Raw genomic sequence first — 14,655 nt, forward strand, 5'->3', positions numbered from 1 at the left:
AAAGCAATTTCACATCGTGTATTGCATCATGATTTTTACCATGTATGCCAAAAGGAATACAATAGTAAATTTTAATTATTCGATAACAACTGTAGCTGTATTCTGACTGTACAATAATTTTGGTACAGACAGCTAGCTACTCGCCCATTAAAACTACAAGTACATCTGTTGTAATGAACAACTCCCCCGCTAACAGAGGTCCAATACTACTAAAGAAAGATGCCCGTCCCTTATTTGTTCCTATACGGTAATGGGATCTGACACCTTCTATCTAAAAGATGAAACTTTCAGTTTGTGAAAAGTTAAATCAACTCGGACGCCTGCCTGGAACACGGTGGTTGAAAGTAAGTTTTCCTCCCTTCATGATTCGCTTCAGTTCTCTCCCCTCCACGCTGGGGGAGAGGGGGGAGAGGCAATACGTGCAGCACTCACACAGACACATTAGTCACCTCCCTCACATTCGCCTGTGGCCAAGTCGGATCAATTCCACCGAGGATGTTTTTTTGTGCAAAGAAAGACCTGGGGCCGTAAGAGGATGGGGGGGGGGACGTCTGAGGTACCTTGCCCCCCCCCCCAGCCCCACCGGAACGAGTGTGGGAGAGCCATCGACCTCCATAGTGGGTCACCTCTTCCTCACAAGCTTTTGTTTAGGTGGAAAGGGCTGGCACCTGTTTCCACGGCAACCGCCAGGTGTAGCCCCCATCGACCCTGGCTTATCCTTTCTTGTCTAAGTCAATGGAGGTGCGTGCAGCCGCCGTGTTTTCAGAGGGACACGTGTGGATCAGACATTCCACCTTGCTTTTGGTTCGCAGTGTCTTTCTTGCACACCGTCTGTTCGTGTACTTTCCGTCGAACTGTTCCCCGAAGGAGACAGAACAGAAAATCAATCCTGATGACTACCTTTGTGACCATAGTGGCTAAAAACATGCCACTAGCCAAGTTTGAAATATCGCGCCGCTCTTGCTATTCAAGAGATTAAAGGTTACTCGATATATTGTTCAAAATAACCCCTCCCCCCAAAGAAAAAACGTAGAAATATTACATAGGATATCTACATGAAGAAGCTCGTTCAGGATGTAAGGGGTGACCCGTCCACGTAGTACACCCTAGACTGCATTTTGCAGACTAACGAGGCTCTGGCGTCTGGACCTACGGCCAGTATAATCCTCTATAGGACTGTGTGTGTTCTGTCCTGTGTTTTGTCCTTGTGTGCTGAGTGCCCCTTTACAGCCTCAGCTTTTAACTCAAGTAAGAATATTTTAGTCCTCCGACATTACAGTTGTTATTTTAGTTATGGTAAGGGGCTGGATCCCCTATAATGTGACGGGTGAAAAGTAGCCTAAGTGATGACGCACCCACAACTTCAAATTCAATGAATCAATCAAGAAGCTGGTTCAAGAAAACAAAAGTGGATTTTTCTTTCCTAAGCTTTGGGAAGCACAAAAAAACTTGTTTTCCCCAGACTTTTCCAGGTTATTGGCTGTATTTGAAATATTTCGTGACTTGTCAAGGATTTCCAGGTCAGTGCCAATCCCAGTATCGTAACATGTTACTTGGTAACGTGTTGCTTTTTTAGGTAATTCCATTAGGATCACGCTACCGATATAATATGATTAACGGCAGTGTATTAGTTAAATAGTAATTGTTAGTTTAACAAAACCTGATCTCTATCACTTATATCATAACACTTGAATAACTTTTATACATTCTTATTCTGTATTCTAGTTTTAGAGTAGGCAAGTAGTAGGTTTTATGATGCAAGTGAAAAACACGCCTCTAATAGTCATACGAGTAATGGACAAGCTCAGCCCAGAATGGCTGTGTAGAGTCGTGCATGACAGTGCCGTGACCACAGGTGACTGATATACAGATGTACAGTGTTCGAGGTGAAAATTGTTAGGCGAGATGATGTTTGCGTGAGGATACTTCCACGGCTGGTGGAAAGGGCAGAGTGGAGCAGGTTTCACCGTGAGCAGAGCTGATTGGATGGAGGGGAAGATGAACGAAAGGCTTCTGGCCGAAGGTTCTCTTGTTTGTGGTCACTCCATAACATGCAGCACACTTATTTTCCACCTGGAGCCCATCTTCACATTTGACCACCTATGCGTGATAGCTACAGAGGTCCATATTGCGCTTCTCTATGTTGTACCGAACGACTTGCACATCGCGCTACGACGCCAAGAGTCCCGTGTTCGAATCCCGGCTTGAGCATGGATGTTTGTGAATGTTCATTCATCAATTTCATCATATCATCTCACATTCCCATCCTCGCAAGTCAATCGAGAACCGAACGACTTAGAGTATTGGGTGAGACGATGGACTCGTATTAGAATTTTGGGAGCCACGACAGGTTACCTTAGGTACCTCTGTGTTTTTCCTCCCTCACTTCAGGCGAATGGTAGAATGGTACATTGAATGATGGGAGCGAATTTTTTCTTCTATTTTCCTCCACGTTATTTGATGTTCCTTCTTCCAGCGGGATTCGAAACAAGGACCCTGGACTCGTTATCCGAAATCAACATCCATTACCAGAACCTGGAATTCACGATTCGTTGCTCGGATTAAGAATTCATTACTGCATCTTCATTCCCCGACAGAATCTTCATTTCCGGAATATTTTTTTTACCCGAATCTTCATTCCCTGAACGGATATATTACCTCGAATGGACTTCGAATCTTTATTTCGCGAATGGGTATTTTGCCCGCATCTTGATTTTCAGAATGCATTTGATTCCCGAATCTTTTCCAAATTAACCGACCTTTAGCCGTAAGGTTTCATGATGTTTAGGCGAAGAAACTTCAAAGATCGCAGGGGTTGAAAAGGTAAAGTCATTTGAAGGGTCACAGAGCTTCATTAAATGCAGTATACTACCTGAAAGCGTATCCCTCATCACTCGGCTCACCCGTTCACAGTTGAAACCGACGTATTTATGCTGTGATCCGCTTTCGTGCACGGGAGGCCCATTGGGTGTGGTAAATAAACCCATCGGAGGTAGTCCTCCCCCATCCAGCGGATAACAATGGCAGGTGGGGATGACCGTGTTAGTAGCGGAGGTGGTCGGGGGTTGGGTGGAAAATGTATTTCATCGATTTGCGAGCGGCGGACGCTGAATGTAGGTTGTACGCTGACACCCGCGCAGGGGCTCATTGATGCAAAATATCACGTTGCAGAAAAACATGGGAAAAGGAAACTGTCCTTGAAACTCTCGGCGTACGTGTGAAAGACAGGAAAGGAGGCGGGTGATGCACAGCTACGTTCCAGGACGGAGGCGAAAGCGCGTCTACAACTGCACCGTGTTCTTGAGTGGGCTCTGCTTGTGTTCGGTTGAGTTTGGTCAATGTACAGGGTGTGCACGAAAGATCTTCCGAATTTCCTGGTGATTTTATTACATAATAAACCCAAACGTTTACTCATACGTTTATTTTTATGGAAGAAGGAATGGAAAGTTGTGTGGAAAATGAAAGAGAATTATCTCAATCCCTTTACTTTGCTAAATTGAATTTGAAATTCTTATACAATTAATAATCTTTCGTAGATTAGTATATCCCGTAACATTTGTGACTTGTGTTTGTAGATATATTTCGAGTCTGAGTATCTGAAATGGCAAATGTAAAGTCCGCACCTAAAATTAAATATTTTAAGTATCTGTACCGTTTAATTGAATTTAATTAAAATTTAGGGATGCATGGGAATCACACAGACCATTTATATGGAAATTATATTTTTGGATGTTTGTGTGTGGATAGTGAGAGGCGGTAATACGCAAAGTTGAAATAGAGATAACATCATCTGCTTGTACCCTTGAATTTTTGGAAAGTTCGCCTTGAAAACCGGGAATTATACTTGAATGATTTCATGGCCCTAGAGTGGCCACTCTGCAAACCTATCATTTGCGTCCATGTGTTGTTATACAACGAATGTACCTTCACGGCTGACCAGCGCCTGAAGTGGAAAGTGTTAGCTCGGGGAATGTTTGGTCGACTCTTGGCGTTAGATGAAGAGATGCTCCTATGGTTTAACATGGTGACAATGAGACAACTGAGCGTGCTTTGTGAAAATTTTGCTAGCTGGGGGGTACCATCTCTCCGCACTCCCCCTCACTTCGAGCACTGCCGCCGACCTCTGTGGCGGAGTGGTTACCACATTGCTGCAGTTCTGGGATCGAATACAGGCCTGTGAATGTCCCTTCATCAGTTTCATCCTCATCAGCCAATCAACGTTCATTCAGTTCAGTTTCAGTTTCTGTTTCAAGGTCACGAACTGAAATACAATAAAAGAATCGCATATCTTTTCTTTCAACCTCCATGTTTACCTGGTGCTGTAAGGGACCACACAATGTTATTAATTTCACTGTTTTCTTATATCTTCCACCCGATGGCGCAGTGGTAGCATTGTCGCATCGTAATCAAGTGGTCCGGGTTCGATACCCGGTGGAGGCACATAGTGGTTCGGATCTCATTATAAACTGTAATCCCAGTCCTGATTAGCCTATTAGTCTCTCCCTAAACGCTTTACCTATGGGGAATAGATGTAGTATTGCCCTGTTACTGCGGAAGCGTATTTGAACTTTGTTTACCTTTCGGGTAACCAAGTAAACGACTACAGCAGTGCTATTTGTTGACGCAACCTTGTCTTCTTCTCGCCTCACAAACTCAATTCTTCTGTGTTATTTACTGAGGTAATTACAAATTTCCAAAATTATACTGTTGCACACTCTGTATATCTTATCTAAATAGTTATCAGATATGATTTATGTAGGCTACAACAAGGGAAGCGAGGACAGCCGTAAATTTTCTTTTCTAAAATGTTAAAAGATTACTTTACTCGTCACGGAGAAAATGTCCTACAATCTGCTACTTTCCCCGATGGGCGTTTAATGAAGTACAAAACAATCACTATTTTACGTAGCGTAATTAGTCCATTATGGCCAATGGAAGAATGGAAAGTAAGTGACCAGGAAGTGGAATCTTGTTCCTGGCCTTCATTACACGTACCATCGCAGAATGCCGCCCGAAGAGACCGTGAAAACCAAAGGAAAAAGCCTCAGTCAATATGGATTGCTCCTGGATTCGAACCTGCCGCCTCTCGAACATGTCAGTGCCTGTAAACAACAAATACGTCTTTTGTCAAGTTCCCTTGTTGTCACGTAGATATCTATGTATGCGATGTTTATCAGTAGCGCCAATATTTCTGAAACCTCGGAAAATATGCAAACTACAGGCTTCCCGTGACTTAATCTACCGACACTACCGCCACTGTTCCAGGGTTTCAAATACCTTGTTATATCATCTATATTATGTGGAGGAAATACATTGGTAGATTAAGGACTTTCTCTCAGGGGGGAGATACATTTAGACCTCATGCGATGCAGTATCGAATGACACGTATAAAGCATTAGTGGAATGAAAGGCTGAGGAGTTGATTGAATTTTTATTAAGTTCACGTTATGCACAAGTAGGCTAATCGGGACTGGACCTACAGTTTAAAGTGGATCTGATGCACTGTGCAATGTGCCTCCACCCGGGACCCCTTTATTACAAGGCGATACGTTATCACTACGCCACCGAGAAGGCCTTTAAGTCTGAACAAGAACTGACGTTACGAAAGATTCCATCTCCATAAGAAGTGAACATTTATTAACGAAATGTTTAGCAGACACTTTACCCATCCTAATACTCGACGTGGAGATCCAGTTATGACGAGAAATAGCCCAGAATCCGACATCTTTCCCCCTAATATTCGCACGCATTTTGACAGGATTGAAATAGACGTGCTCCGTACTTGAAACTGCACCTTATCACTTGAAGCAAACCTTTCACTCAGCGACTCCCCCTTCCCCCTTTTCCTTAACCAGGATAAGTTACAAAAATGCAAGATGTAAACCGGTCGGGTGAACGAGAGGAGAGCGCCACCTGTTGCTCTCCGAAGGACGTGTGTGAAATGCAGATTGACTTTATTAACTCCCTGGCTGCTCGCCTCAAAGTTCTCCCTTCCTGGAACAACTCAATTACCAGCTTTCTGCTGAATGACGCTCGCTTCTCCTTCTACAGTTTCGGTTTATTGTCAAACGACCGGCGATTCTTTGTGGCCGAGGTCGAAGTCAATGAGGATCTGGCCACTCTGATTTTAATGGCTGCGGAGACCGTAACAACACACTCTTTAGTCTGAAATTAAGAGTTGGCAAGCCACGAGTGAGCGCAAAAAACTGTAGTGTTTTCTCTTGTTAGAAGATTTGAATGAATGGCGATTGGTTCCCTTCCCCCACAATCCTCACATCAAGTTGTAAAATTCAATTTCTACCCAACCTGTTACTTATTTTCGTCTCGTTTCAATGAAAGTGTCCCGAGTTGGATCCCCGATGTTAGTCTTTCGGATCCCATTTTAAACTGTAGATCTGGTCACGATGAGCCTAACTGAGCCTAAAGTGTACTTAAAACATTCTTTGTTCACCGAACTTGCGGTTTGACAGTGGAATGCGTTCCTTCCGGGGATCGAACACAGAAACATTTGATTACCGGGCGATCACGTTAACCACCAGAATAATGGTGCACGAATTGAATCGAATTGTTGTTTAAGTTCACTTTATGCACAGAAAGGCTAATCGGAACTTGACCTACAGTTTAAAGTTGGATCCGAACCACTGTGCCTTGTGCCTCCACGGGTATCGAACCCGGGAACCCTTGATTACAAGACGACGACGTTACCACATAATGGCGCACAAAAGTACGGTTTGGGTTTAAGATCGGTATTTATGTTGTTTGTCTACGTTCGTTGCAGACTTTCAAGTCGTCATTGGCAAGTCTACAAGCCTGGTATTTTTTATGTTTAATGAGAACGTTTGTGTTGCTAGGACTTATTGCTAAACCTTCTGGTTTAGTAATGCCTAGGATTTAAATATACGCGTATATTGCTTCACAGAGCTGAAGAACAGATGTCTTTTCATGACTTTCGTTATTAGAAGTGCATTTCATGTGATTGTTGACAATGTTGCATTTGAATGTGAATATTATTATAATATGACACACACACATACATATACCCTGTACCCACCCACAGAGAGTGAGAGTGTGAATGAGTGTCAATGCAATTATTTCTTATTTTGTTATCTAGAAATTGTGCTTATGTGTCTAGTTATACAGGGTGTTGCAAAATACCTGTTACAACGCTTGGGAGGTGATTCGACAAGTAAAAACAAGGAAAAAATGCCATGTGAAAAAATGTCGAAATCGGCACCGTTTGCGAGTGACAGGCGTGCGAAAATCGCCTCACACCATGTGTAAAGTACAATAACTCAAGAAGGAAGAAATATATCAATGTCGGATTAAAAGAATACAAAGAAAGTCGTGCCTGACGAATACAATGGTGCATCAATTGAGGCCCAGTGTAAATTGCGCAAGGGGACTCTCAAAGAAAGTGGGGAATCCCCTGATGGAAATACAAGAAATTTACTACTATTTTCTACATAATGTTGAGATCGAAATGTAGACAGTAAAAAATGCCGACGTATGTCCACATGTCCCACTACTGCTGGGACACCGTCCCACACTCGGGAAATAGGAAATTTACTCGAAAATGACGCTATGCCATCAAATTTCGCTCAGATTGATTTCAGCTAATTGATACAGAAAGCCCCACTAGAGGCGCTGTGAGTGTAGGTCACCTGTTATGTATTAGTGTTGGTGGATACTACGTAGAGAGTGTAGTCGACCGTTGTTTTTCCTGTCTTGTTCTGCGTCTCGCAGCGTGGAGTTTAGTCTGGCGTGTGTGTATGGTTGAATTGCGCCAAGGAATATTGTACGTAGAGTACGTATTCCCGTGTTCTTTGTCTGTTTGCAACAACTGCGTGGATACCTGTGTGACATTACGTGGGTGCTAATCACGGTAGTTGTGATCCGTCACTCGGGGGGAAAGTGACCCTGTTGCTGGGCAATTCTCGAACAGGACAATGGTGGAGTACTCTACCCACGAGCTTGCTGATATGCATCTCGTTTATGGAGAGGCAAACCGAAACAGCCGTGAAGCACGGCGTTCGTATCACGAACGTTTTTCCAATAGGCGGTTACCAGCACATGCACTCTTTCAAAGACTTGATGCTCGACTGCGTGAAACTGTACCCCATAGGTGGGATTGTGGAAGACCCCGCACTGTGCAATTTGAAGAGGACGTGTTGGACGCGATACGAGACCGTCCTGACACCAGCACACGTGTCATTGCTCGTACTCAACAAACCCACCATAGCAACGTGTTCCGCGTTCTTCAGGCGGAGGGATTGCACCCATACAAATTGCATAAGGTGCACCACATTCTGCCCACGGACTTTCCCCTACGCTTGGATTTCTGCCAATGGTACGTGCAACAAACTCTTGCCATTCCAGATTTCCCAACAAGAGTTTTGTGGACCGTTGAGGCAATATTCACCAGGGACGGCATGTTCAATAGCCACAACAGCCACGTCTGGGATATGGACAATCCGCATGCAATCATTGTGCGCCATCATCAACATAGGTTCGCAGTGAATGTGTGGTGTGGCGTAGTAGGTGACCACTTGATAGGCCCGTACATTTTGCCCTTTACTTTGTGTGGTGGGAATTATCGGGTGTTTCTACATGACGTATTGCCTGAACTTTTGGAAAACGTGCCACTGGCAGGTAGACAACATAACTGGTTTCAACACGACGGCGCCCCCGCACATTTCGACCGGGGAGCCAGGGCCTTACTCAACGATATTTTCGGCGATCGTTGGATTGGCAGGGGTGGACCTTTACAGTGGCCACCTCGTTCCCCCGACCCCACACCACTGGATTTCTTAGTGTGGGGAGAAATGAAAAGGCTCGTGTATGAAACCCCCTTGGAAAGTGCTGAGGATCTCGTCGCTCGTGTTAGTGCCGCTGCTGGGACAATTGTTGACATGAAAGAGGAATTTGCGCGTACCAGACAATCAGTGCTTCGCCGATGTCATCTTTGTCTTGAAGTCAATGGCGGACATTTTCAACAAAGTCTCTGAGTATACCGGTGTTTGTGAGCCCCTATTAGCACCGCATAGTGTCCTTTAGTGAAACGTGCGAGTGAAGATGCTGGATATCGCTGTACGTCATACCCTTGATCTGCATGTGCGGAGGTTGTGCGCTTCTCAATGTAATCCCTTCCAGATGCTGTGCCTGGAAATGTTACATGCCATTGTGTGCGTTTTCTCGCCATTCTCCGTCTTCATTCCTTCGAGGATTACCCACTTTCTTTGGGGAGCTCTCTTGTAGTATACGTATGTACAGCCTGCTTTTGTTTTTCGTACTGCAAAGTAGTGTGTCAACATTAAGGGATTGAAAACGTTTTTTTATGATTTTCCCGTATTTTTTTCCATTTGGGATGGTGTCCCAGCAGTAGTGAGACATGCGACAAATTGGTTTCTTTTCTCCTTCGTACCGCAATGTGGACATACGTCGCCATTTTTTACTGGCTACATTCCGATCTCAACATTATGTTGAAGATAGTAGTAAATTTCTTGTATTTTCCATCAGGGGATTCTCCACTTTCTTTGAGAGTACCCTTGCGCAATTTACACTGGGCCTCAATTGATGCACCATTGTATTCGCCAGGTACGATTTTGTTTGTATTATTTTATTCCGACATTGATATCTTTCTTCCTTCTTGAGTTATTGTGCCATAAACATGGTGTGAGGCGATTTTCGCACGCCTGTCACTCGAAAACGGTGCCGATTTCGACATTTTTTCACATGGCATTTTTTCCTTGTTTTTACTTGTCGAATCACCTCCCAAGCGTTGTAACAGGTATTTTGCAACACCCTGTATAAGTCCTCACTGAAGCCACACTTTCTGATCTAAGGTTTCCATCCAATCTCATAGAGCCAATCGTTTTAGTAAATACAGAAGATGTTTACAATACATACATTTTTTGCAAATTGTAATCCTTTGTACCATATGCACGAAGATATGCAAAAATAACATGGTTCTCGTTGATCGAGACATTCTTAATGTTAGAAATTATGTATGTAACTGTGAAGTCCATAGTTTCTAATGGTGATTCCTTCTCTTCCCCAGGACAACGTGTCGACTCCTGAACCGGAGGTCGAAGAGGAACACTATTCTGGTGAGTTGTGAACATGAATGTTCGTAATAATTTGATATTTTCATATTTTGTCTCTATTTTCAGTATTTTAAACGCGTTAGTTATGATATAGTGTTTGGCAGGATGGCGATTGTCGTAATGGCCCAGTATCCATTTTGAAAAACAACTTGTAATCCACCCTCAAGGAAATTTTTCTTCTCATCACAAATCCTATACTAACATTGATTACATCAGAATAAGATTTAATATCGACCACTACTGGGCGAAATAGTTATTTCAGGACCAGTGTATGGAAGTTTTTATATATATATAAAGAACTTTATTTGCATTTACTTTGGTGAAAATTCTCCGTAAGTTAATTCTACATGTACTTTATTTTATATAAACATGTTGCATGTGTGAACTGAAAGAGAGCTGTTCTTTTTTTGCTGATGTCGATGTGAACGTAACTTTTAACTTAATCAACATAGTAAACAACATGTGCTTAAATGTGAAACTATAAAGGCAAGAAAATTCAAAATATGTCCGTATGCATTCAAAAATGTCAACAGCTAAACAGTTTCCTACTAATATATACAGGGTTGGAAATAACCTTTTGCTAGGGGTCTGGAGGAAAAAGTAACAACAATTAAGAAATTATGGTAATACCAAATGTTTACTACGACAATTGTGGTTATAAAAGCAAAATTAAAAGTTAGTTCACGACAAAGCACCTTGCTCCAAGGCAAATGCTAAAACCAAGACCTTCTTCGGCGAAGTGACATTGACTTCTTCAACAGTTCTGAATGGCCGGGTGCATCACCGGACCTGAATGCAGCGGAGCACTTTGGGGCTATTCTGAAGGACGCAGTTGAGTCCTTGATGATAGTGGAATGCGGACCGGACCGCTATTCCCGGCCAACACTCCTTGCACATCTGGAACAAGTCCTCCGTGACATGGAATGGAATACGGACTGTTTGCGAATCTTCTGAGCTCCTACCCTGATCGTTTCGTGCTGTGAGAGAAGCAAACGGCGGACATACTAACTTTTAATTTTGTTTTTGTAACTACAATTGTCGTAGTAAACATTTGGTATTACCATAATTTCTTAATTGTTGTTACTTTTTCCTGCAGACCCCTAGCAAAAGGTTATTTCCCACCCTGTATATGGACAGGGGTAGAAAAAACTTTTAAATTATTCAGGCGCCAGCCCCTTTTTCTCAGAAGCCATATAATATAATATAACATATAATTGAAAATACGGGCTATGAAAGCAATGAATCCAACTAAGATAATGCTACACATTTTGATCTTAAAACATGAAGAAATAAAATATTGGATTAAAAGTAATTAATTATTGTACCGGTGTGCTCTTCCTAAAGAAGGTTCAACTGATAAGAACGTGAATAACTATGCGATACATTCTAATGCAGGTGTTAAAATTGGGCTTGCAACACTGCAGAAATTCACAATTGCATTTCTATTATTCTGATTTAATGATACACGTGATACAGAAAGCAAACACACACACACACACAACATATATTGTACTCCTTATTCTTTTTAAGAAGGAATTGCAATTTCCATAAGCGAACTCGAAATTTTAAAAATAAACTTTAGAACTGAATTTGAAAATTCAGGCACCATGGCGACCTGTATTTTTCTCCCACTCTATATGCATTTCCTTTTGTTTTGTACCAAACGTAACTGTCAATTTTGTTACTCTTTATCTAATAAAGTGTCCTCTTCCGTGGCCGTGCGGACTAGGGCGCTGTGCTTTGGGCTGCGGGACGACATGGGTTCGAGTCCGCCTAGGTTCAGTCTCTGGGTTCTCGGCCTGTGCATAGGACCGGTGGCAACCCACCATCGTGAGGAAATTGGGGAGCTACGAGTGAGTAGCGTAACCCGGTCTGGGAAATCTCCTACAACGGCTGGGGGTGCGACGTGCTGATCCCACGTTACCCCATTACCGGTTGAAGAACTGCACACCTAGGTAGCATTGTGCGACGGAGACTGGCAGTCGGGAAATAGGCCAAGACCTTTCAAGGGCTGTAGCGCCACGGGTTATTATTATTATTACATAATAAAGTAACTCGGACACGGTTACTTAATTAACTAGCTACAGCTCTCGTTACTAGAATAGGTAATTACATTGCATTGTAAGTAACAAGTAACTCGCTGCTTACAGAAGCTAGTCTGCCAAGTAGCTTTTTCGGCCTTCTTGATGATGTAGTGCTAACGTCGTCCCCTTGTGATGAAGGAGTCCAGACTTCGAAACCAACTGGAGGCACATAGTGGTTCGGAAATTACTTTAAATTGTAGGCCCAGTCGCGATTAGCCTGCCTGAAAAAACCGCCAAGTGGCTTGTCGTGGTGGATGTATCATGGTCAGCGCATCGAGTCCCATTGTCGCTTTTATTTGTCTTTCTACATCGGAGCCCACAACCACCTTAGCTTACAGTGCTGCGACAAAACTTAAATTTTGTTCTTCCCGTCGGGATCGAACCTGGGACTTGTAGAACTGATTCGATTCGGTGTCAATGGTAAGGCAGTATCAAAAGGTTTGTCAAATACAGCCTTTTCCCTATGCTCGATTATTCAGCCCTCTATTAGAATATCGATCAATATTTAGGAACCGTGAGTAATGTTGGGACAGCGATTTCCTTGCATGGGAAAGGAATAAAATATCTATTTATAATCGTATAGTATTAGGAAATCCGGATATTCAGTTAGAAAAAAAAGTGGCACGGTGTCCATTAAAAATGCTGCAATTAAGCAACAGGAAATAAAAGTCAGAACTGGCAGTTTGCTTCATATCCTTAAATGTTATGCAATCCTGTATATCTGCAATGTACCTCGTGTGATTTCTCTACTAGGATGTCCATTTTATTGCTAAGACTTGCACACTTTTTTATACCGACTGTAGAGTCACGAGCAAAAGTGCAGTGTTGCCAATCATAGGTACTTATTTTCGTAGCTTGCGATCGGAAAATCTCAAAATAACGTGAATTTGAAAGGAGCATTTTGCGTATTGCTTTAAAATGAATTTCGTTACCTTACACTTAATATATAATAAGACTTGGAAATTTTAAATTTCGCAGTCGCCTTGAGTTCCATTCGAATGTAGATCTGCAATAAAACAATTTTGCAAATTTTAATTCTGAATACATATAATTTTTCTATGGTGAATTTTTGTAAATAAGTAAATTTGCTTTAATAATTTTTCAGTTTCTCAGTTTTTTTGAAGCCAACCTCCGAGGCGGGATGGTTAGCGCCAGGGGTCCCAAGTTCGAATCCCGGCCTGGACATGGGTGTTGCGAGTGTGTCTGATCAGTTTCATCATATCATCACTCATCCTCACCTTTGCGATTAGACAAAACTGGCTGAAAAGCGAAGTAAAATAAACCGATTCAATCAACCTTTTTTGAAAGTAATATTAAGATTTAACGGTTGATTGAATTGTTTTAAGTCCATTTGACGCACACATTCATTAATTAGGGCTGGACCTACAGTTTAAACTGGGATCCAAACCACTGTGCAATGTGCTTCCATTGGATATCGAAGCCGGGACCCGTTTTGTGATTATTAAGAACTTGCACAAATCGCTTCTATAGGAATATTCGACAACCTTATCTGGCTAAATATATTATTATTGTAACAATGTTTACAGAGTTGGTGCTTCCAGAGCCAGTGGTGGTTCCTTTTCATTTGCTCACCACATTTAGGAAAGCTACAGGTCACTCACGTCGATCACACGATTATGTTAATTAGTGTATTCCGCCAGAATTGTGCTTAGCATGGGGAAATGAAAATCATAAAACTGACTTGGTGGAAAATACATACAAACCTCCCTACAGTCATAACTCAAAGGAAATGGAAATTTTCTGATCTCGTCTTTCCATTTATTTTTGCTCGTGCTCGGGAGGGAGGAGGGGGCAGAACATTATTCATAGGATCCAGTGTGTTCACGACTTTTATTAATTTGTTCCTGCTATCTCTTTGAAATAATTACCACTTATTTTTCGAGTGTGTGACCACATGTATGACAGTGACGCCATTCGTGCTGGTAATCCAAAAAATGCCATTGCGGTAAAATAGATATGCCGAAGCCTGCAGGTGAATTGCTAGTCAACGTGCCCGAACAGAACGCTGGGCGACTGACAACTGGATGTGGGAGTACAACAACATTCGCACGACCTTCGGCTTCGAGGGGGGGAGGGGGGGAGACGAGAAAGTAAAGACTGTGGGACAGCCTTGGATTTCGTACGGATCTCGAATTTGGTCAACAACGCACATCTCATCTTCGCCAACTGATTAGGTTTATCTATTCACACAAAATGCCTCCCCGATGGCGCAGTGGTAGCGTCGTCGCCTTGTATTCACGGGGTCCTCGGTTTGATTGCCTGTGGAGGCACATAGTGGTTCGGTTCCGACTTTAAACTGTAGGTCCAGTTCCGATTAGCCTTACTGTGCATAAAGTGGACTTAAAACATCAACCAAATCAATCCTTTAATCTATTCACATAAAGCATTCTTCTACGATGGTATAAGTGGATTTCATTAATCTCTGTTCTTGTTCCTGTAATTTGGGT

General features: G+C 42.6%; 1 protein-coding gene across 5 annotated transcripts in view; it reads left to right on the forward strand.

Annotated features, from left to right (window-relative positions):
* LOC145990857 (nucleolar protein 4) overlaps nt 1-14,655 on the forward strand; it is a 372,663-nt gene that overhangs the window by 282,967 nt on the left and 75,041 nt on the right. For all 5 annotated transcript variants that reach the window (XM_083126293.1, XM_083126297.1, XM_083126295.1 and 2 more), the window contains exon 4: nt 10,058-10,106. In XM_083126293.1, the coding sequence (XP_082982419.1) occupies nt 10,058-10,106 (49 nt within the window). The remainder of the gene's footprint in view (nt 1-10,057; nt 10,107-14,655) is intronic.

The sequence above is a fragment of the Lepisma saccharinum genome, chromosome 8, assembly GCF_977018435.1.
Source record: "Lepisma saccharinum chromosome 8, izLepSacc3.1, whole genome shotgun sequence".
Classification (NCBI taxonomy): Eukaryota; Metazoa; Arthropoda; class Insecta; order Zygentoma; family Lepismatidae; genus Lepisma; species Lepisma saccharinum.